General features: G+C 39.9%; 1 protein-coding gene across 3 annotated transcripts in view; it reads left to right on the forward strand.

Moving 5' to 3' along the window:
* The window catches only part of SEL1L2 (SEL1L2 adaptor subunit of ERAD E3 ligase), a 150,224-nt gene that overhangs the window by 66,270 nt on the left and 61,372 nt on the right, over positions 1-22,582 (forward strand). For 2 of the 3 annotated variants that reach the window (XM_023217830.3, XM_026456120.2), the window contains exons 4-5: positions 10,283-10,385; positions 15,312-15,474. In XM_023217830.3, coding sequence (XP_023073598.1) covers positions 10,283-10,385; positions 15,312-15,474 — 266 coding nt within the window. Of the gene's footprint in view, positions 1-10,282; positions 10,386-15,311; positions 15,475-22,582 lie in introns of those variants that run through there. The other variant, XM_026456121.1, reaches the window with a different exon arrangement.

A 22,582-nucleotide genomic window follows, 5' to 3' on the forward strand; every position in this document is an offset into this window, starting at 1 on the left:
GGCGGATCACATGGTCAGGAGATCGAGACCATCCTGGCTACCACGGCGAAACCACGCCTCTACTAAAAATACAAAAAATTAGCTGGGTGTGGTGGCGGGCACCTGTAGTCCCGGCTACTCGGGAGGCTGAGACGGGAGAATGAGGTGAACCCGGGATGCAGAGCTTGCAGTGAGCTGAGATGGCACCACTGCACTCCAGCCTGGGCGACAGAGCCAGACTCCGTCTCAAAAAAAAAAAAGCAAAGGCAATTAGAAGACATCCAACACACCAGACTGGGGAGATTAGATGGCATGAACTAAAAGGATAAAGAGCTTTTAGTGGCACACAGTGGAAGCATAGTTAGTAAAATAAAGTTTCAGACTCTTACAGTAAAAAGGAACGTTACAGGTCCTCACCTGAAAGTACTAAATCAGTGTAGAACTCGGGGTTCAACCAGAAAACAAAACAAAACAAAACAAAAAACAGTAGGAGATGTCTATACTTAGGAATTTATTGTAAGAGATTGGCTTATGCGATTGTGGGGCTGGCGGGGCAAGTCCCATATGTAAAGAGCAGGCTATCAGGGAGAACAGGCTGGAACTCTTGGGCATGAGCTGAAGCTGCTGTCCACAGGCGGAATTTTTTCTTCCTCAGAGAAGCCGCAGCTCCATTCTTAAGTCTTTGCAACTGATGGATTCAGGCCAACCCAGATTATCTAGAATCATCTCCTTTTGATGGGTTTTAATCATAGCTACAAAACAGCATCACAGCAACAACTAGATTCCTGTTTGAAAAACTAAGGATGATAGCCAAGCCAAACTGACACATGAAATTGACCAACACAACCAGGTGTCTCCTAATCCTTATGTGTTTGTCTACATTTTTGAATTTAAGTGTAATATTTTACATTTATGTGTATTAAACTTCACTGTGCATATTTTACATTAACAGGCAGTTTATATTTATGTGGATTAAACTTCATTCTGGACCATTATTCCAGCCTATTGATTGCATTAACGAATTCATTAGTTATTCTCTCCTAGCTTTCTGTCATTCGAAATTTTGACAAGCATATCACTTCCAATCTTTTACATATGTTCTTGTTAGAGAAATTAGCAAGATGGGCCAAATTTAGCACCTAGGGCCCACAATAATACACCATAAATCTTTAGAGTTTTATTGGTGACTGGGTATCTTATTAGTGGGTGGGCAAATGTAATTGTTTGGTCAGGAATATCTAACCAAATATAGATAAGATAAAAATCTGCATGTGATGGCAGGTGAAAAAATTGTATTTACCAGAATGTCTTATACGGTGTGCATTGCCTTTGTATGGCAGTGTGCCAAGGGCCTGGGGTCATGACTTAACAAGCATTCTTGGCTGGTAAACACCCCTCCTGCTCTCCCACCTCCCTGCAACACAGAAGCCTGGTGTCAGCTGATGCCAAGTCTTCAAGGATGGAAAGACATTGCCCTGCAGAACCAAGGAGAGGAATGTTGACATTTTGTTTTTGAAACAGCAGATATGAGGAGCAAGAAAGATGGTGACTGGCTGCACTAAATTGAAAAGTTAGTGAAACTTCAAAGTTGGGGGATTCCAACTGATATTTTTAAGTCAGCAATGTCTAAGATGATCATTAAAAACTGTTTTTGTTCCTGGGATAACTCATCTTCTCTTTCTGTTCTACAAAATCATAGATAAAATTTGTATTCCTCATAAACATTTTGTAAGAGTAAATATCCTTTTGGGACAACTCAAGGAGATACTAAGTTTCACTGTGGGTCTGTGAGACACAGCTTGGGAACAGTACCTATGTACCTAGAAGTTATGAAAGTAGAGGAAGCTGTGGAGAAGCTACCTTCCCTAGAGGAGAATTTGAACTTCATAAACTGTGGAATGAAACAAGAATATGGGTTACACATGATTATCAGACTGGCTCAGAACCTTATTGAAGTCTATTCTTATTTAGTTCCCATTTAAACATTTTGTGCACAGGATATGTGTGAGATATAGGTGTTCTATAAATGCTCTTCCACAGACCTACCAGTCCTTCACAAAAGAGAAATGGGATTTAACTTATTCTCAAACATTCTTTCTAATTCTTAGTGATTATTCTTAATGGAATGCTCACAAAACACATATAATAATCTGTTCTAAAAGTTAAAGAGATTAACATCATTATAGTTCCAGAATATAAATAAATTTCTCTACATTTTAAAAATAGAGAAAACTATTTACCCATTCTTGGAATTTTGCCACTTGTCTCTTTACCCAGAATTTCTCACATATAACAAATAGCATTTATACCACCATAGCTTAAAGGCAAGATCTGTGCCTGGCACTGTATCTGTCACATAGTTGGAATGAAGAAATATTTGCTGAATTACATTGAGTTGAATTCTTTTTGTAGAGAGCTAGGATGTAAACTAGATCTTCTAACTCCAAATTTAGCATTCTCTGTGTGCTATATTACAATATAGTGCTACATAAAAATAATAAGGCTTAACTTTTTTAGAGTGCATTTGGATAGTATTTTATAGATGAACACGATGCTTTCCCATCCATTACCTTTTTTAAAATGGCATGTTCACTTTTCCTTAGGGTATTTTAACACCGTAACTTCAACAACTAAGTCTTCCATATGAGTCAGAATGAAGTCTAAAAGAATAATTATTTGTATTAAACTGTTAGCAAGACAAATCAGTAACCAATCATGCAGTAGGAACAGTGGAACCTATTCCTGCAGGCCACTGGGACACTACAGGTCATGTCCTTCCTGGCACCCCTTAGAATTAATCATCATTAATTCTGATGATCGTACCCAATCACCACTGTGCTCTAGGTTGAAGGGAGGTATCTTGGAACCTTGTCTTAAGTCAGTCTTGGCATTCCTTTCTGCTGCTTCTGGGATCTATTACCAACTAGGCTAAATTTAATATTTGCATTCCATTTTATTGATTATTTTTCGGTATATTTGGAATGGACACTGTGGAGTGCTGCTCTTCAGACCCCCTTCAACAAGGAACTAGTTGCCCAATTGCTGGGAATACAGTCTGTAGACAGCCTTAGGCAGTCAGTCTCTGAAGGGACTGTTTTCAGGTACAGAGAGCTGCATAGCTGAGGTCATGCCTCATTCCTGGGGCAGCTCACTTCTACTGGCCAGTTGATACAGGAGTATGCAGGCAGGATCATCTAACCCTAACCTGAGACAACCCTTTAACAGGCCATTTTAGCTCCACAGAGCTCTACCTGTGGGGTCAGCCAGGTGTTTCTCTTGCAGCCAAGTGAGCCTGCATCACAGTTTCTCCCTCTGCCCAGTCCAACTTCTTCTTTAGATGTGGTTCTAAAGGTCACTTCTTAACAAAAACCCTGACTCCTACTTATCAGGGTCAAAAACCCTGACTCCTTGCTTATCAGGGAACCCAACGTGCTCACCATTTAATACCTTTCCTAGTATTTACTAAAAGTTTTTCTTTAAATCAGCCCACAGTTTTATGTATGTGAATTGATTTTAAAAGAAGACTTCTAAAGATCTCTCATTCTAGCAAAATGGTGGGTTGATCCAAAAGGAAAATCCTCTTGCTACAAATACCTGAAAATGATGCCTAAAGTATGCCATAACTTTAAATGTTTTAAAGGCAGAATTGGGCTCACAAGGAACAGAAATCCTCAAATGTTAGAAATAATGGAAAGCAAGTATGTAGTTGATGTTTTGGGGAGTTGTAGTCAGAGCTGGTAAAGGCTGAGCCTTGTATTTTAAGTCCCAGATTGGGAAAGGAAAAAGGACATTAGGACTTTTGAGAATTGGTAAGAAGAACTATGAATAAAGCTAGAAGTTTCATGGAGATGTTCAGACAGCAAAAGAGAAGATTAGGGAAAATCAACCAACCAATCACCACCCGCCACAGTAGGCAAATATCAAGGAAACTTGTTCTCTATTGAAGCTGTCACAGGGAAAATCCTCTCCCTGGTAAAACCCTCACCACAGCCCTGAGCCTCATACAGATTTGGATTTGAATTTATGCCATCTGATTTTTTCGGTGAAAACTTCTAAACCAATATAAAATTTTTCTTCAGTCAATAAAATAATGACTCTGGAAACCTGACAGAAGCAACACAAACTCACTCTGGAGAAACAATCTCACAATTCCCACAAATGAAGCCTTACTAAGGAGAAACTCACAAGAAGATTTTAGAAAATATACAAGTGAAAAAAAATCCACTCAGTGAGTCAACATACATGCACACTGACTGCACACACACAATAAGAGGCATAGCACCCTGAGTATTTTTGGGGGGGTGGAGATGGAGTCTCACTCTGTCGCCCAGGGTGGAGTGCAGTGGTGCAATCTCGGCTCACTGCAGTCTCTGTCTCCCGGGTTCAAGCGACTGTCCTACCTTAGCCTCCTAAGTAGCTGAGATTATAGGTGCGCACCACTATGCCCAGCTAAGTTTTATATTTTTAGTAGAGACGGGGTCTCACCATGCTGGCCAGGCTGGTCTCAAACTCCTGACCTCAGGTGATCTGCCCGCCTCAGCCTCCCAAAGTGCTGGGATTACAGGTGTGAGCCACCGTGCCTGGCCAGCACCTCAAGACTTGATAGAGTAGAACAACCTGAAAAAGTCTACAGAATAAATACATTTTCAAATGGTTAAGAAAGCATAAAAACAAGGCATCCTGACAAAGGAATAAGCAGCCACGTAAAAGAACCCACTAGAGTTAAGAAAAATGAAACGCCTGTAACCCTAACAGTCTGGGAGGCCAATGTGGGAGGATCACTTAAGTCCAAGGATTAGAGAACAGCCTGGGCAATATGGTGAGAGTCTGTCTCTATGAAAAAAGGAAATTAGCCAGGCATGGTGACACATACCAGTAGTCCCAGCTACTTGGAAGGCTGAGGTGGGAGGATCTCTGGAGCCCAGGAGTTTGAGATTACAGTGTGCTATGATCACACCACTGCACTCTGCCCTAGGCAACAGAGTGAGACCCCGTTTCTAAAAAAAAAAAAAAGCTTATTCATTGACATTAAAAATCAAAGGATGGCTTAAGAAGGTCAGACACAGTAGAAGAGAACATTAACAAATTACCAGAAAAATCAGAAGAAATTGTCTTGAATGCAGTCCAAAAAAAAAAAAACAAGAACAGATACTCTTAGACTGAAAGAAAAATACCATACTCGACTACCTGCTGTTTGTAAGAAACATACTTAAAACATGATGCACAAAAACTGAGGTTAACTGGATAGAAATGATATCCCAGGCAACACTAATTAAAAGAATGCTCATATTAACTTCAGACAAAATAGACTTCAAGGTAAAGTCAGTAATAGGGAGAAAAAGATAATCACCACGCAATGTTCAAAGGAACAATCACAAGGAAGTTGTGATAATTCTAAGCATGTATCCATCAACATAACCTCAAAATATAAAAGTGAAAAATTAACAGTCTTGCAATAGGAAACGAACAAATCCACAATTGTTGAAGATTTTTTAACATCTCTTAGAAACTGGTAGATTCAGCAAACAAAAAATTACTAAAAATCAAAAAGATTTGAACATATAAAGCTCAATTTAATAATATATGGTATTTAATTCAATAATTAAAGAATATATGTTTGTTTGTTTGTTTTTTGAGGATGGGTCTCACTCTGTCGCCAAGGCTGGAGTGCAGTGGCACAATCTCAGCCCACTGCAAATTCCACCTGCTGGGTTCAAGCAATTCTTGTGCCTCAGCCTCCCGAGTAGCCGGGACTACAGGCATGTGCCACTATGCTCGGCTAATTTTTGTATTATTAGTATAACTGGGGTTTCCCCATGTAGCCCAGGCTGGTTCAAGTAATTCACCTACCTTGGCCTCCCAAAGTACTGGGATTACATGTGTGAGCTCCTGCACTCAGCCAAGAATATATAATCTTTTTAAGTAAAGAAATGGAACCTGTATAAAAATTGGCCACACACAAGACCACAAAACAAGTTTCAACATAAACCAAGGAATCTATATGATTCTGCTCGGCTCTCTGATCCCAATGCAATAAAATTACAAGCCATAATTAGACAATTTTTTAAAATCCTTTTATGTCTGGAAAGTGTAATAAACAGTTCTAAACATTGTTTGAATAAGTTAGAACAGAAATTTGAAAATATTTATAATTGATAATGAAAATACTCCATAAAAATTGTAGAATGCCACCAAAACAGTAACTAGAGAGAAATGTATTGTTTCAAATTCATATACCATATTTGTGTCAAATTTAAGATGTCAAAAGTTATAAGATACACCATTGTTTTACAGCCACTAAGAAATAAAAGTGCTGCTGATTAAATATGATATCCTGGTGGTGGCCTGTAGCCATTGTCTAACAGACACGGGGATGTAACAGCCCAGCCCTGTTGCCTGTGGGAAGGGAGCAACCCTCTAGTGCCATCCACCCTACAAAGCTCTAAACCTCTCCTGAAACTCTGTACTTGCTTGGTTCCTTCCTATGCCCTGTGCTGTGTTTCTCAGTCTTGTATATGTTTCACCACAAAATCTAAAACCTTAATACATAAATTTAAAAATAAATCAATCAATACTATCTAGAAAAATAAAAGGAGAAATATAGTACATTCCATTATTTTGAATCTCAAGTTATATTTACAACACAAACCACATAAAGGATCAAATAGAACTAAAAAAATTAACAAGCAAGCGAGGTGAATATCTTAGTCTGACTAAAAATCAGGTGCTTTCATCATTAAATTGATACAAAGAGATAAAAATGGGAAATTCTTTTCCACTGCAGAAAATCTAGCCTACACAGACACTGCATCCTTTTTTAAAAATCTAATTTCAATTATACTTAATATAAACCAGCTTCAGCTTCAGATTTTGTGAATAATGCATCAGAAGAGTTCTTCACATTTGCCCTTATGTGTGTCAGGAAGATACAATCCTAGATATGGAGGAAGAATAACGATCCATTACTAAAAATAACACTTCATCCAAGAAAGAATGACTCAGCAAAGAGTTTAGTCAAAGATGCAATCGACTCAAATATGTTTGAATAAGAGCAAATATATTTACAATAATCAAGTTTACCTGCAAACTCCAGATCATTGTCAAACATAAATAACTCCAGTCATATTGTGAGAAATGGTAAACAAATTGTATTAAAAGTAGAAAGAAAATCTCTCTTCAAATATCTACTCAACAAAATTTGAAATAACAGGAATTGTGTTCTTATTTATTAATTATATAATTATGCATTATTGTATATTTGTTACAAGGCCTTAATTCATTTTCAAAAACTTTGAATTTAGCAGAAAGAAATATGGTTCATGAAACAAGTGAAGAATCAAAAGCAAAATCGATTATGTTGGAATAAGAGCTGAAACTTAAAAAGCACTTAGATACTCGGCAGGTTTCAGTTCTTGTACTTAATTTTCTCACTGCTTTTGAGAAGAAGGGGCTATTATAATTCCCATTTTACAATGAGGTGATGTAGGCACTGAGAGGTTAAATAATCTTCCCAAGGCTGTATAGTTGGTACCTAGTAAATGACAGTCCAAATCTAGATAGTCTGATTCGAGTCTGTGCTCATACTGCTTCTCAAAGCTACAAACACGCAGAATCATGAGATACAGAGCATAAGTCAATATCAACGGATGAAAAATTTGAAAAATGGGTCCATAAATACATTTTTTTTGCTTTAAAATAAAATTGCTGCAAGTTGTTACAAGTCTTTTAAGCAATGGGTTGTTTATTGAAAGTAATACTTTATTTACCTGACATTATTGAAAGTGTTTCCTGTAAATCATTTTTCCCATTAGGTGAGTCATATCCATTTTTATTTTGACTGTTTATGCGCTTGGCCCTGAACGCTCTTATAGTAAAGAAAATTTGATCAATCAATATCATAGGTTTTTAGCATTTTAATAAACAGAGGCCGAGTGTGGTGGCTCATGCCTATAATCGCAGCATTTTGGGAAGCTGAGGTGGGCGGATCACTTGCGGTCAGGAGCTCAAGACCAGCCTGGCCAACATGGTGAAACCAAATCTCTACCAAAAAGACAAAAATTAGGTGGGCATGGTGACATGCGCCTGTAGTCCCAGCTACTCAGAGGCTGAGGCATGAGAATCACTTGAACCCAGGACGGGGAGGTTACAGTGAGCCAAGATTTCACCACTGCACTCCAGCCGAGACAACAGAGTGAAGAAAAAGAATAATTGAATTGCAATACATTTGGAAAGCCAAAAAAGAATTACAAATAAAAGTAAAAGCCATAGGTAGAAATTTGTAGTGGTAAATAATTTCTCATATGTATATGTATACAGAGCCAATCTTTCAAAATTTATTTTCACTCTCTAAAAGCATTTTCATAGGAGCTGTTATTATTCCACACACAGATTATTAGGTTTTCTCCATTATTTTTTCCCCTTTAATTAGAAGTATAGATAACAGATAACTCAGAGCAGAAATTAGATCCTGAAAGTGCCTGGTATTACTAAATACGTTGGATAACGTGAAGTATTCAAAATAATTTTAAATAGGTTTTTCAGTTAAGAATTTTTTTTAGTTTTTAAATTTTTAATTTTTTAAATTTAATTTAAAAAGGAAAGTGAGCAACTCTGATCGCTTGTCAGAAAGATAAAAAACAAGAGAGCTACTTGTTCTTTGTGGTCTTGTTAATGAGGCATCAAATCCCAAATGCCTTTCCTTTGAAATGGCTTCAAGCATGGTTCTTCTAATCAAAGATTTCAGTAAGTGTTGTAATGGACTTCAAGAAGCACTGTGATGTTGTCAAAGGCTGCATGTGTGTGAGTGCGTGTGTGTATGTGAGTGTGTATGAGAAACTGTGTGTGTGCACATGCACACATTGGTGGAAGGATCTTTATGTCTTTAAGTCTGACTCTTCCCACAACCAGCTTTCCCCAACTATAAACTGGTGATGATTTTTTTTAAATTGCAAGTGTTACATAAACATTTGGAAAATATCACTGTAGCAGGTAAAATTTAATTTCTTCATTTTCCTTAAATTCTACAAAACTGATTCTGAGCCCTCATCCTACAAGGCAAGTTATTATGAGTATTCTCTCTCCGTGCCTTCCCCCAGGTCTTAGAAAGGGTCCTGGGAGGTGGAAAAGCCTTAGGTAGAAAAAGCTTTTTTTTTTTTTTGAGACGGAGTCTCGCTCTGTCACACAGGCTGGAGTGCAGTGGCTTGATCTCAGCTCACTTGTAACCTCTGCCTCCTGAGTTCAAGGGATTCTCCCGTCTCAGCCTCCCAGGTAACTGGGACTACATGCACATGTCACTCCTCAGCTAATTTTTATATTTTTTAGTAGAGACAGGATTTCGCTATGTTGGCCAGGCTAGTCTCAAACTCCTGACCTCAAGTGATCCGCCTGCCTTGGCCTTCCAAAGTGCTGGGATTACAGGAGTGAGCCACCGCACCTGGCCAATAACAATTTATTTTATTGTTTTTTTGTCTTTTTAGTATTGTTCTTTTGAGACAGAGTCTCGCTCTGTTGCTTAGGCTGGAGTGCAGTGGCGCGACCTCAGCTCACTGCAACCTCCGCGTCCCAGGTTCAAGCAATTCTCTGCCTCAGCCTCCTGAGTAGCTGGGATTACAGGTGCATGCCACCACGCCCAGCTAATTTTTGTATTTTTAGTAGAGATGGGGTTTCACCATCCTGGCCAGGCTGGTCTGGCTAATCTTGAACTCCTGACCTCGTGATCCACCTGCCGTGGCCTCCCAAAGTGTCGGGATTACAGGTGTGAGCCACCGCACCCAGTCAACAAAATTTTTAAAGCGATTCACACTGGTTATCTTGGAGATGCCTGTTGCCCACGTCCTCATGTTTTTTTGGAATCCTGTGGCTCTGAGTTTTACTGTGCTATGCTCAGATAAGAGAATCTTTGTCAGCCAGGGCCAAGAGCCGGGAGTCTTTGCCAGGCAGGGCTAAGATCCTGCCCCTCTGATATACCAGGCATCTCCTGCCTTCTGCTTGGAGAACCTTGTATCCCTTCCCTAGACCGAAAGCATCCCTTCTCCCATCAGGAGCATCTCTCTATCTACTTCACCTTCCAGATCCTTTCACAAAAACCAGCAGGGAATACATTTTTAGGCAGCTTCTGCCTTCTGACCTACCACCGCTCCTCAGCTAAGGAATAATATTAACAGATCTTCTTGAATGCAGAGGTTAAAAAAATAAGTAGAACAAAACTCAAACTAATATGCCAACAAATTATATTAGCACATTATTTTTAAAATATAGAACATAGAAGTAATATTATTTTTATTTTTTGTTTATTCATGTACAGTACAAAAGCAAGCAGAGAAAAATTTTACAGATGAAGGAGACCAGCTCTTTAAGATGGGCATCAAGGTTCTCCAGCAGTCTAAAAGCCAAAAACAAAAAGAAGAGTAAGTCTTTATACAGTGACCTCAGCCAAGTTAAATTTCCAGGTTATGAAAAAAGAAAAATCCCAAATGTAGTTTATCATTAAAAGCTCATTGGGATAATGAGTAAGTATATTTGCCCATAAGCTATTGTTTTTAAAAGGATCAAACTGAATTGAAAGAATCCCACAAATTATCACTGTAAACAAACAGGAGAACTGCATGTGAGATTGCAGTCCCCATATTAAGTGAAATTCAGAATGAAGATACTGACCTGAGCATTCATGCGGAAATATTGTTTTGGCTTTAATTTATTAGATAATTCAAATGAAATAAAATGTGTTATTTGAATTAGAGCAAGTTGTATTAAAATGCTTTATTCTGCCTGGGTGTTTGTACAGTATCTTATGATTTTCAAAGCACTTTCATGTATATGATTCCATGTTATCTCCAGAACAGTAAGAAGAGCTTCATTTTTCCCCTTTAAAAAGTTGGAAACAGAGATTCAAACATGTTAAAGTGAGTTGAGCACAGAGAGCTGAGAGGTGACCAAGCTGTGACCACATGATCTTGTTGCCTATTCATTGTTTCTCTTATCACTTTTCTACCTTGTCTAAAGGGGAGGCAGCAATATCTTCTCCCTCCACCCCACACTTCCAGTGGAGAGGCACAACTTGTGGTCACACCTCAAAGCCTTGGGATTAAATCCTAGCTCTCTCATTTACTGGCTGTGTGTACTTGGGTAAGTTACTCAACCTCTCTGTGACCTGGATAATACAATAGAGCTCTTACAATAGTGCCTTGCACTTAGTAAACAGGAAATACAGGTGTGTTAGTTTCATCTTGAGTCCCCTAACTGGTAAGTTGAAGGTATGGGGGCAAAGAAAGCAAGGGTATTTTAAACCAATAATACAAAGTGTGGGCCCTGGCCAAGCGTGGTGGCTCACACCTGTAATCCCAGCTCTGTGGGAGGCCAAGGCTGGCAGATAGCTTGAGGTCAGGAGTTTAAGACCAGCCTGGCCAATATGGTAAAACCCTGTCTCTACAAAAATTAGCCAGACGTGGTGGTGCACACCTGTAATCCCAACTACTCGGGAGGTTGAGGGAGGCGAACTGCTTCAACCCAGGAGGCAGAGGTTGCAGTGAGCCAAGACTATGCCATAACACTATAGCCCCTGGGTGACAAAGCCAGATTGCATCTCAAAAAAAAAAAAAAAAGAAAGAAATAAAGAAAAGAAAATAAAGTATGGGCCCTGAACTCTCAACAAGGAGATATCTCTTGTATTCACACAGAATAGGCACACCAGTCACAGGCAAGCATCCCAGAGCTGTGGTAGCTAGCCCCAGACAGGGCAGCAACAAAGTCCATGAGTTCTTAAAACCCAAACCTTTGAAAAGTATAAAAATACAGAGGATAAGGAGCACTCAGCTATGATCCTGGTTATGACAACATCAACAACTTTCATTTATCAAGCACCTGCTTTGTGCTAGTTACTGTTTTAGGTACTTTACATGTGTAAATTATTCATTGCTCACAGTGATACTGTGAGACATGGATAATTATCCCCAAATTACAGATAAGGAAATGGAGAGTCAAAAAGATGATGTAATTCGTCCCAAGAGACAAGGAAGAAGTGAGGGAGTGGTTCAACCAACCCCAGCAAAATTCAGCCTCACACTGAATGTCCCTGGGGGCTGTTATAATGAGAACGGGGTAAAATCAGATCCCAAAAATACAATCCAGCCTAATAGGAGCTCATCTCACTAACACGCCCACTGGCTAAATAAGTAAGAACAGAGCATTCTCCAGCCAGCCTAGCTAGAAGAAACAGACGTGGAGCGCCAGGCAGAGGCTGGTCCCTGAGATTTCAGATGACCCCTGACAATAGCATGGGAGCCCACACAAATAAGGGGCCCACTACGTGTGTTACATCAAGTCCAAGGAAACTCTGGATTTGGCCCAATGGGACAAAATCACTCTGAGAAGGTCCCAGGTAACCATCCACTTAACCTTGAAAGGGATCTTCCTCTTTGGCCTAAAGAACAGGGAGAAAACCCAATCCTAATAGCAGACCATCCATCAGCGTGGGAACCTTCATGCCTACCTGGGTGTCATTCAGTTTCACGCTATTCTTACCAAGACTGTCCTGCCCACATCCTTGCCCCAGAACTCAGTCTCCTGACCGCCCCCCGCCACCTTTTTTTGAGATGGAGTCTCACTCTGCTGCCCAAGCTGGAGTGCAGTGGCACAATCTCAGCTCACTGCAGCCTCCACCTCCCTGGTTCAAGTGATTCTCCTGCCTCAGCCTCCCAAGTAGCTGAGATTACAGGGGCCCACCACCACGTGCAGCTCATTTTTGTATTTTTAGTAGAGACAGGCATGAGCCACAGCACCCAGCCTCCTGACCCTTTTGAGTTGTTAGCAATGGAGAACTGAAATCTAATGGGCTCATAGAAAGAGATCTCAGGGGTTTGTGGGCAAGCTGGGTGAAGTTCTTGTGTTATCAGGATGGCCTGCTGTCTCCTTAAGCAAGTTACACCTGTGCAGCCATGCCTAAGCATAGGGCAGGTGGAGAAAAAAATGACTGCACACCCTCCTGACCAAAGGAGAAGAATTTCATTCCCACTCATTCCTCTGTTCTATCCCCTCTTTGCTTTGCTACTTCCTGGGTTGGCAGGACAGATGTAAGATAGGTTAAGACTATCCTTTTGGCTCCTCCACACCCACATCCTGGACCAATTCATTTGTTCATTCACTCATTCATTCAGCCTCTTCTTCTATATGAGTAGGAAAAATCACTGAACAAGTTAGTGCTGTTAAAAATACAGATATTAAGCAAGCATATGTCAGAGAGAACAAATTTGTCTGAGTGAGTCAGGAAGCCTCACTGACAGCTAGAGTGGTGGCCCTTCATTAAGAATCAATCCCCATCAGCAAAGAAGTTTTGAAGATAAGCCATTGTTTTATACCAAGTTTTTGATGTGCCCTGCAAAAGCATTGAGCCCTTCCTCCCCCATCACCCACCTAAGCATCCAATGCCAGACCCTGTAGAGATGATCCAGATAACTAACTAAATTGTCTTTTGGGATCTGCTCCTGCTGCCCAGCTTCTCCCACCTTTTTCCTCTTGGGGATTGCAGCCCATATCTTAATCTTACCTATCAGCAACTTTCTCCAGCCCTGGATCCTACTTCTAGTATCCCTTATAGCGCCTTGGATTTTTCTCCTAGGGAACCCGTATGCCCACAATGCCCTTGGAATGCAAGATACCTAGAAGGATTTGTTTTGCAGCCTGTTGCTGCCCTCCAGGTCCAGAGACTGAGTATAAAATGCTGGAGATACTAGGTGTACTACTGGAGGCCCCAGCAGCCTATCTCAGGTTTCTGTGCCCCGGTCCATGCTGGTGCTCCTCCTGTCCCAGTAGGCTATAGAGTTGCAGCAGGAAGCCACGTGACAGAAAGGCACAAGGGAGTCTGTATCCTGATGCCAGGCTCTCTTCCTGTTGCCTCTCCCAGGGTGCCAGACATTTGCCTTTAGTGACCTTGAGACCGTCTACCTTGTTTGCCTTCCCACCTCCAGAATTTCATCTTGCTTTGACCTGGTTTAATTTCTTTCTTGATCTCCTGAACTCCAGTTTCCTACCTCTTTTTGTTCCACTGGAGTACTCACCCTGTGTTTTGACATCCAGGACTCTAATGCCTACCTGGATGTTTCTCTGTCTGAGGTCCTTCTTGCCTGGACTATTCTGCTCCAGCTTCTGCCCAAGAGCAGTTTATTTTAGCCTCAGCATGGATAGGCTGTACAGAAAGGTGAGTCTCCTGATTCTCCTGAGTCAGAAGCAATGGTAGATTTTTGTGGGATTTTTCCCTGTATTTGAGCCAAGGTCACAGGTAGAAGTTAATGCTTTCTGGTCTTTCTACCTTCAAAAAAGAAGTTATAAAAGTGAAAATAAATGCCTAAAATACTCCCTGTCTCTGACACGTTTTGACCTTGCAAGACTCTCCATCACTTCGTATACCAATGAGGTCCAGGTGACTTCTGACTGGGACTCAAAGAGTGCAGTGTAAGGTAATCCTGTGGCAGTTATCATTTTAATCACTAAATGTTCACACCACTTACCACCTAATTATAGGAGAACAATTACCATGCTATAAAACTTTAGAATCAATGCAACAGTCCCAATAATAATAGCTAAATGTACTGAGTGCTTACTCTATACCAGTCACAATGCCAAGCACTTCCCACGATTGTCTCATTTAATCTTCACAGCAACCCCATGAAGTGGGTGCTATAATACTATCCCCATTTCATAGATTACAGGGTCACAGAGAAGTTATATAACTTAGCTGAAGTTCTCCAACTAGTAAGTGGTGGGACCAGGATTTGAACCAGGCACTCAGAATCTAGAGCCCCAGCCATTAAGGTTTTGTTTCACTATTGTTTTTCCAAAGAGTCTGACTTTGCTGTGTTAAAGAATATATTCTGTTTAGCAAATTATTTTAAGATATGAAGGGATCATCACACTCCTGATAGCAACTTCCTAGAGGTTACATTCCAATTTTGATTATTCTTATATTTTTCAGAATTTATTTTATAAAACAAATATTCATAAATAATGGTGGTGGCCATGGGAGAGTTCCCTTTTTTAGGATAAGTTCCTCAATTTTTCACTTTACTCAGTGTATAAGCTTACTCAGTGCATAAGATGGTATATCTTATATATTTCTCCTTTTTAGTAGCTTTATTGTTTGTGAGATATATTTGAAATTATAACCTTAGGACTGCTTTAGGAATGAAAAAAATCTACTGATCTAGAGATGTAATGAACTTCACTAAACTGTATGACAATTGGTTCCTGCTTGTTAGAGAGAAGTAGTATGAATAGTATTGAAGAGGGAGAAGAAAATTTCATTTTTGAAAATCAAACTTGACTTCATATTCTTGAAACAGAGCCTACCTACTTTTTGCCAAAGCAGCTGACATGGGAAACTTGAAAGCTATGGAGAAAATGGCTGACGCTTTGCTATTTGGAAATTTTGGCATGCAAAATATAACAGCAGCTATCCAATTATATGAGTCCTTGGCTAAAGAAGGATCATGTAAAGCCCAAAACGTGAGTTTTGAAGGAAAATGAAACCTTAAATAGCTCTATCCTGAAATAACTATAGACAGCATGTGAAAGGAATTGAGCAATAGTATTCCAGCTCTGCTGCATGAACCCAGTCTAGGGAGGTTACCGTAATGCACTGAAACAGTGGTGTCAGGGCAGGAGTGCAGCAGAAGCCACCCTGGGCAAATTGTTCTAGCTCCATGTGTGACTTTTGGGAATGGAACAGAACTGCTTTCTAATCCACCTTTCTATTGTCCATGACCAGGTACGTGTTTTCAGATAATTTGGGACTTCCGAATCCCCAACAGCTGAATTTTATATAAAATGTATTCACCTATATGAAGAAATATGAAACTATATATATTATCTTAGGGTGATATGTTTGCATGATTTTTACATTTCAAATATTTTATAAGCTAAATGTAATTCCTTTTCTATTTTAATAAATGTATTCCATTTTATTCCAAGAATAACATCACCATTTCATAGAAAATCTGGAAAACAGGAGGAAAAAAGCTTTTTCCAAGTCAACCATCTTGATTCAACTACTGTTAGGACTGCTTTGTACTTCTGCTAGGCTTCTTTCTTTGTGCATTTCTCTTTTTACATCATCCTAATCATGGGGCAATTGCATATATCATTTTGCTTCTGGCTACTTTCACTTAATGCTATAGCAAAAGCATATTTTCATGTTGCTGTAGTCTTTACTATGAAAACCTTTTTTTCTGATTATGGAAAAAAATCTGAGAATTCAGAAAGTATGAAAAAGAAAGTAAAGTTATCTAAAAGCTTTTCCCCCAGAGATCACATTTGTTACTATCCAGTGAAGTTCAGAAGCTAGACTTGGAGTCAAACAGACCTAAGTCTGAATCTACTCTTTCATTTGTTTATTGAATAAGCTACTTTACAAAAACCCTTTCACCTTCTTCTGCATGAAAATTTGACCTTTGTTTCACTCTCTAGTTCTGTTTCCCTGGTGATCTGATAGGAACAAAATGCCAACTATATTTTTAGTTAACCTTGCTTCTGGTAGAAATGACCTCTGATTGGCAAACTGCCTTTGAATTGGGAGAAAAGATCATGAACTATAAATACCAGATGGAGGTAGTACTTCTTATGGACACTGTGCCTATGGAGTTATCACATTGAGAATGAGGCTTTTAAGTCAGGGTGGCTCCTGCATCCACCCAGTGTGGGTCTCATCTCCTTGCATCTGAGCCATCTTCTGAAGGACCAAAGATGGTGGTTCCTGGAAGAATGTATGAACTCTGCTGTAAGAACTCCCACAGAAAAAATTGGGCCAGGTGCAGTAGCTCATGCCTGTAATCCCAGCACTTTGGGAGGCCGAAGTGGGTGGATCACTTGAGGCCAGGAGTTCGAGACCAACTTGGGCAACATGGTGAAACCCCATCTCTACTGAAAATACAAAAATTAGCTGGGCATCATGGCACATGCCTGTAATTCCAGCTGCTTGAGAGGCTGAGGAGGAGAACTGCTTGAACCTGGGAGGCGGAGGTTGTAGTGAGCTGAGATTGCACCACTGCCTTCCAGCCTGGGCAATACAGCAAGACTCCGTCTCAAAAAAAAAAAAGAACAAAACGAATTCCCACAGAAAAAAAGTCCAGATGCTGCCCTGCTGGCATACTGTGGTTACTATGCCGTACCTGTCTTCACACACTGGTGGCAACATAGCCCATGGGTGTCCTGTGAGTCTGTATGTTTAGCTGAACCAGAAGTTGGACTGGAAGACCCCTGGTGGATGGGGCAACCTCACTAATTTTCATCTGTAAAGTTAAGATAATGATGAAACATTGGGTACTGCGTCCTTCTGGTTCACTGCTATATCTCTACCATTTAACACAATGCCTGGGACAAGAATTATAAGTTGAATGAGGAATTAATTAATTAATTATAAGTGAATTTATGGAGTTATTGTGAGGATTAAAATAATGTGGGAAGACAGTTTCATACCTGGAACACTGTAATCTTTCATTATAGAGAAAGGAAATGTGGGAGGAGTGGGGATTAGGGAGATATTGGTCAAAGGATACAAGATTTAAGCAAGGAGGAGGATATAAATAATATTATTACTCCAATATTATTCTTCTGGAATATTTTCCAAGACTCCATAGAATTATTTTTTATAAGAATGAGCTAATACTTTAGTCACTCCTTCCTAACTTGCTCTTTATTCACTTAACAATGTATCATAGATGTCTTTCCATGTTAATATATACAGAATGACATCATCATTTTAAATTATTTAAATCATCATCATTTAAATTAAGTTGCTGAATACTGCTTTTACATCAGGGACTCTTTCTTGAAATTGCATGTGAAATAATGCAATAAACAGATTTGTAAATGTTATAATAAAATATGAGAGCTATTAAACCTTCATTCCCCGTATTTGCTTAACCAAAAATATAAAGTTCCAAGATAGACGAAATGTTACCACAGATAACAGTTTCCTAGTTTCCTCCACTAAAAATGGTATCACTAAAGACCAAATGTTACCCTCACTCCCACCACTAAAAATGGCAACACTTAATTTCTTTCCAAACTATGTCAACATGAATTTTATTTTCTTAGTGTGTGTATACATTATTTAATAAGTCAACAATTGTTTCTTGGATAGCTACTATATGTCAAACATAATGTAGTTAATGGGGAGAAAAAGATTACAGGTCAGAGTCCTCCTAGGTCAACCTGAAATACAAATAATAGCAGCACAATTTAGGTGGACTATAGTTAAGGTATGTATAAAGTGCTTTAGTCACAGAAGAGGGTCTGGCTAGTTCTGCCTAGGGCAGGTAAAGAGTGTTTCAAGGAAGAAGTGACATTTACACTCAGTCTAGAATATTGGATAAAGGAAATATCAAAGACTTCACTTGTTTGTATATAAATAAAGCATTTGATACAAGGTCGAAATATTAATTACTCCCAGAAAAGAAGTTCCAAACTTACATGAATGGTTCCTAAAACACATGGATTTTAGAGTTGAAGTTGGAGTTTTACTCTAGGTAATGTGGTTATTGCATCTAATTTGTGTTACTTTAGCTAATGTAGTTACATCTAGTCAGTTACATCTAGCTAGTGTTACTCTAAGTAGTGTGGTTATCACATGGCCACAAATATCCTCAAATCCCAGTTAAGTGACCCTCAGTTGCTTGCCATTTTTTGTTTCTTTTTTTGCCTTTGGTTTTAAGGAGAATCTTGTGGAAGAATGTAATTGGCTGAGTGCCAACCCAGTGCCAGGAGGAACAACTCTAAATGTCTAACCACTGGTCACGAATTATTACAGTCATCTTTGCAGAAAAAAGCAGGCATTGTTGAGACGGTACTCTAAGAAATGTACAGTTACAGACTTCAGGGTGGCATAGTGTGGTGGCAGAGAAGAGGTTCCCAAATCAGAAGTTCTAACCATATATGAGTCCATATATTCTACCACATAGTAGCTCTTCCATCTTTTGTTTATTCTTTTAGTATCTCTGAAGAAGTTACTTCTCTAAACCTTGGGTTTCCCAAACCTGTATCTATTATCTTAGGGTAAAAAGAGATTGATAATAATACCCACATTACTTCACAAGGTTGCCATAAGAACTAAAAAATATCTTCAAGAGTCCTCAGCAAATGTTAAAGAACATTAATAAATACTGTTGTGTAACAATTTTAGTCTCAACAGCATTGTCTTTGGGGTCAGTTAGTTCTGGCTTTACATCTCAGCTCCAGCTGGCCCCTAATGACTTGTCCTCTCTGGGGCTCAATTTCCTCTTCTGTAAAATGGGGATATTTACTTAGATACGTGTGTTTTGGTCTCAAGGAGAATCAGAAGACAGAAAATGAGTGAGGACAAACTTATGGCCCAAAAGGCCGACATTGACCTGGTATGCAAAATTCAGCTGAACAAGTTTGTTGTTGTTGTTTTGGTTTGGTTTGGTTATTTGAGATGGAGTCTTGTTCTGTTGCCCAGGCTGGAGTGCAGCGGAGTGATCTTGGCTCACTGCAACCTCCACCTCCCAGGTTCAAGAGATTCTCCTGCTTTCAGCCTCCTGAGTAACTGGAACTACAAGCTGTGCCACCACAGCTGGCTAATTTTTGTATTTTTAGTAGAGAAGGGGTTTCACCATGTTGGCCAGGCTGGTCTCAAGCTCCTGACCTCAGGTGATCCACTCTCCTTGGCCTCCCAAAGTGCTGAGCCACCACACCCGGCCTCTGTTTATTAAAATACTAAAATACTATGATATTGATTGATTTAAAAGTATCTGCCGAACCGTCTCTTATGCCCTCCCTGACATCCACCCTTATTCCTCACTAGAATTCCCCGCCCCCAAAATTCCCATGATCTAGCAAGCATAGTGTTAACATCTGGATAAGCAGGGAGTCTCCAGGATCCTGCCCCCAGCGCTATAGCTGGATTAAATTCCAGTGCTTTGATGGATTCAGTTCTATATTTTGACTATCATCCCTGTCACCACTATAGCAAAATCTGTTTCCAATAGCAAGTCCCCTTGCAGTTGGTGTATTTCCTTGTGCAAAGAACAACTTGTTAAAGAGATTCTGTGCCACAAACAATAGTTTGATGGCTGGTTGCTAGGACCAGACTGGCCACAGGCCATCCTGACCACAGCTCTCTAATAAGGCTGGCCCAGTGACCACCTTTCTTCTTGGGTTGTTTGTGCCAGCCTGGTACAGAAATCCTGCCCGCACTGCTGGAAGTGTTGGGAACTGTGAGGACAACATAGCAACAGAAATGTGGGTAAAGAAACTGGAGAAAGAGAGAGAGAGAATGAGAGAGACAGACAGCGAGACTGAGAGAAGAGAGAATGAAGACATCTACTATCTCTGAGGGGAAAGGGAAGAACAATCAGAAATACTGAAATATAATAGATGAGAGGAGCCTGGAGTGCCAGAGGTCTGGTAGGGACCCTATTTAACAATAACAAGAACAAAAACATAGGAATTCCTATTAAAGTGGCATTAAGGAGACAGAAGGGAAGAAATGCAACTTCTGCCTATGTACAAAGGAAAGCTGGATGGAGGAAAGGAGGCATAATTACTTTTTTTCATGCACCTTCAGTGGTTTACCTTGCAAAAATTCAAATAAACTGAAGGAAATCCAGATAAGGGCAACAAAAGCAATTAAGGTTATAAACAGAGTCCATTAAATTGATTTTCAGAGATTCTGTACCTTTCAAATAATGAGAACTATTAATTAATGGAATAGTCTTCATGAAAATGGTGGAAATAGAGGAAATTTCAAACAATCATATCCTAGAAGATGTCCTATAAAATATTATACTTTACCAAGCTGGAGGTAGATTAGTTATATATTTTTCTATTTCTCATTTCTCATCCAGTAAGCAGAAATTAGAATTATAAAGACTCACTCTCTCCTTAACATTGATGAACTGTTCTCAATAGGAAATTTGTTAATTTGCCAAACAAGAAGGTTGGATGAAATCTCATTTGCTTTAAGAGTCGAAAATGGCCAGACACGGTGGCTCACGCCTGTAATCCCAACATTCTGGGAGGCTGAAGCAGGGGGATTGCTTGAGCCCAGTATTTTAAGACCAGCCTGGGCAACATGATGAGAACTCTGTCTCTACAAAATTACAAAAATTGAAATTAGCTGAGCATGATGGTGCATGCCTGTGGTCCCAGCTACTCGGGAGGCCAAGGCAGAAGGACCACTTGAGCCCAGGAGGTCAAGGCTGCTGTGAGCTGTGTTCACACCACCACACTCCAGCCTGGGCAACAGAGTAAAACCCTGTCTCAAAAAAAAAAAAAAAAAAAAAAAAAACACCAAGAAATTGATCAGCCAGGCATGGTGGCTCATGCCTGCAATCCTAATACTTTGGGAGGCTGAGGCGGGAAATCACTTGAGCCCAGGAGTTCAAGACTACCCTGGGCAACATAGTAAGGCCCTATCTCTACAAAAAAAAAGTATTAGCCAGGAGTGCTGGCACGTGCCGGGATGTGCCTGTAGTCCCAGCTACTTGGGAGGCTGAGGTGGGAGGATCACTTCAGCCAAGGAGGTCGAGGCTGCAGTGAGCCGTGATCATGTCACTACACTCCAGCCTGGGCAACAGAACCAGATCCTGTCCCTCAAATAAAAAGAGAAAGAAAGAAAGAAAAAAAAAAGAGAGAAATTACTCATTTGCATTGTATTGCCCTTAAAACTTAATTTAATAGTGGTGATCTCTAAGTGTGGTACTATATGTGGCGATTATGTTCTGGGTTTATTTGTTTTTGAGACAAGATCTTGCTCCATTGACCAGGCTAGAGTGCAGGGGCACAATCATGGCTCACTGCACCCTCAACCTCTTGGGCTCAAACAATCCTCCCACCTCAGCCTCCCAAGTAGCTAGGACTGCAAGCACAGGCCACCACACCAGGCTAATATTTTGTTAATTATTTTTTTTTAAAGACAGGATCTCACTATGTTGCCCTGGCTGGTCTCAAACTCCAGGCCTCAAGTGATCCTCCAAACTCAGCTTTCCAAAGCACTGGGATCACAGGCATGAGCTACCTATTTTCTTTCTAAAAATATTTCTCTGGTTTTTTTTCCTCTAAATGTTTTATTCATGGGTATGTATTACCTTTGATATCAGAAAAAAAATATTTAACTTAGATGTATACACTTCCTTGGTTACATAGTTTAAAATAGTTTTGCTGTGAATTATAAAAAAATTCATTCTATCATGTAAAAATAAACATCACTGACATATAAAAGAGAAAGATATGAGTGTTTGCCTATTTTATCATGCTTTATGATTCTATAACAATTCTATTTTAATGGCAAAGATTCCACATTTTCTTTATTTATTCTAAATTTAAATTATAGAGCCGGGTGTGGTGGCTCATGCCTGTAATCCCAGCATTTCAGGAGGCCGAGGTGGGTGGATCACTCGAGGTCAGGAGTTTGAGATGAGCCTGGCCAACATGGTGAACCTCCGTCTCTACTAAAAATACAAAAATTAGCTGGATGTGGTGGCACACACCTGTAATCACAGCTACTTGGGAGGCTGAGGCAGGAGAATCACTTGAATCTGGGAGGCAGAGGTTGCAGTGAGCCTAGATGGGGCTACTGCACTCCAGCCTGGGTGAC

Source organism: Piliocolobus tephrosceles, chromosome 20 (assembly GCF_002776525.5).
Source record: "Piliocolobus tephrosceles isolate RC106 chromosome 20, ASM277652v3, whole genome shotgun sequence".
In the NCBI taxonomy this organism is placed as follows: Eukaryota; Metazoa; Chordata; class Mammalia; order Primates; family Cercopithecidae; genus Piliocolobus; species Piliocolobus tephrosceles.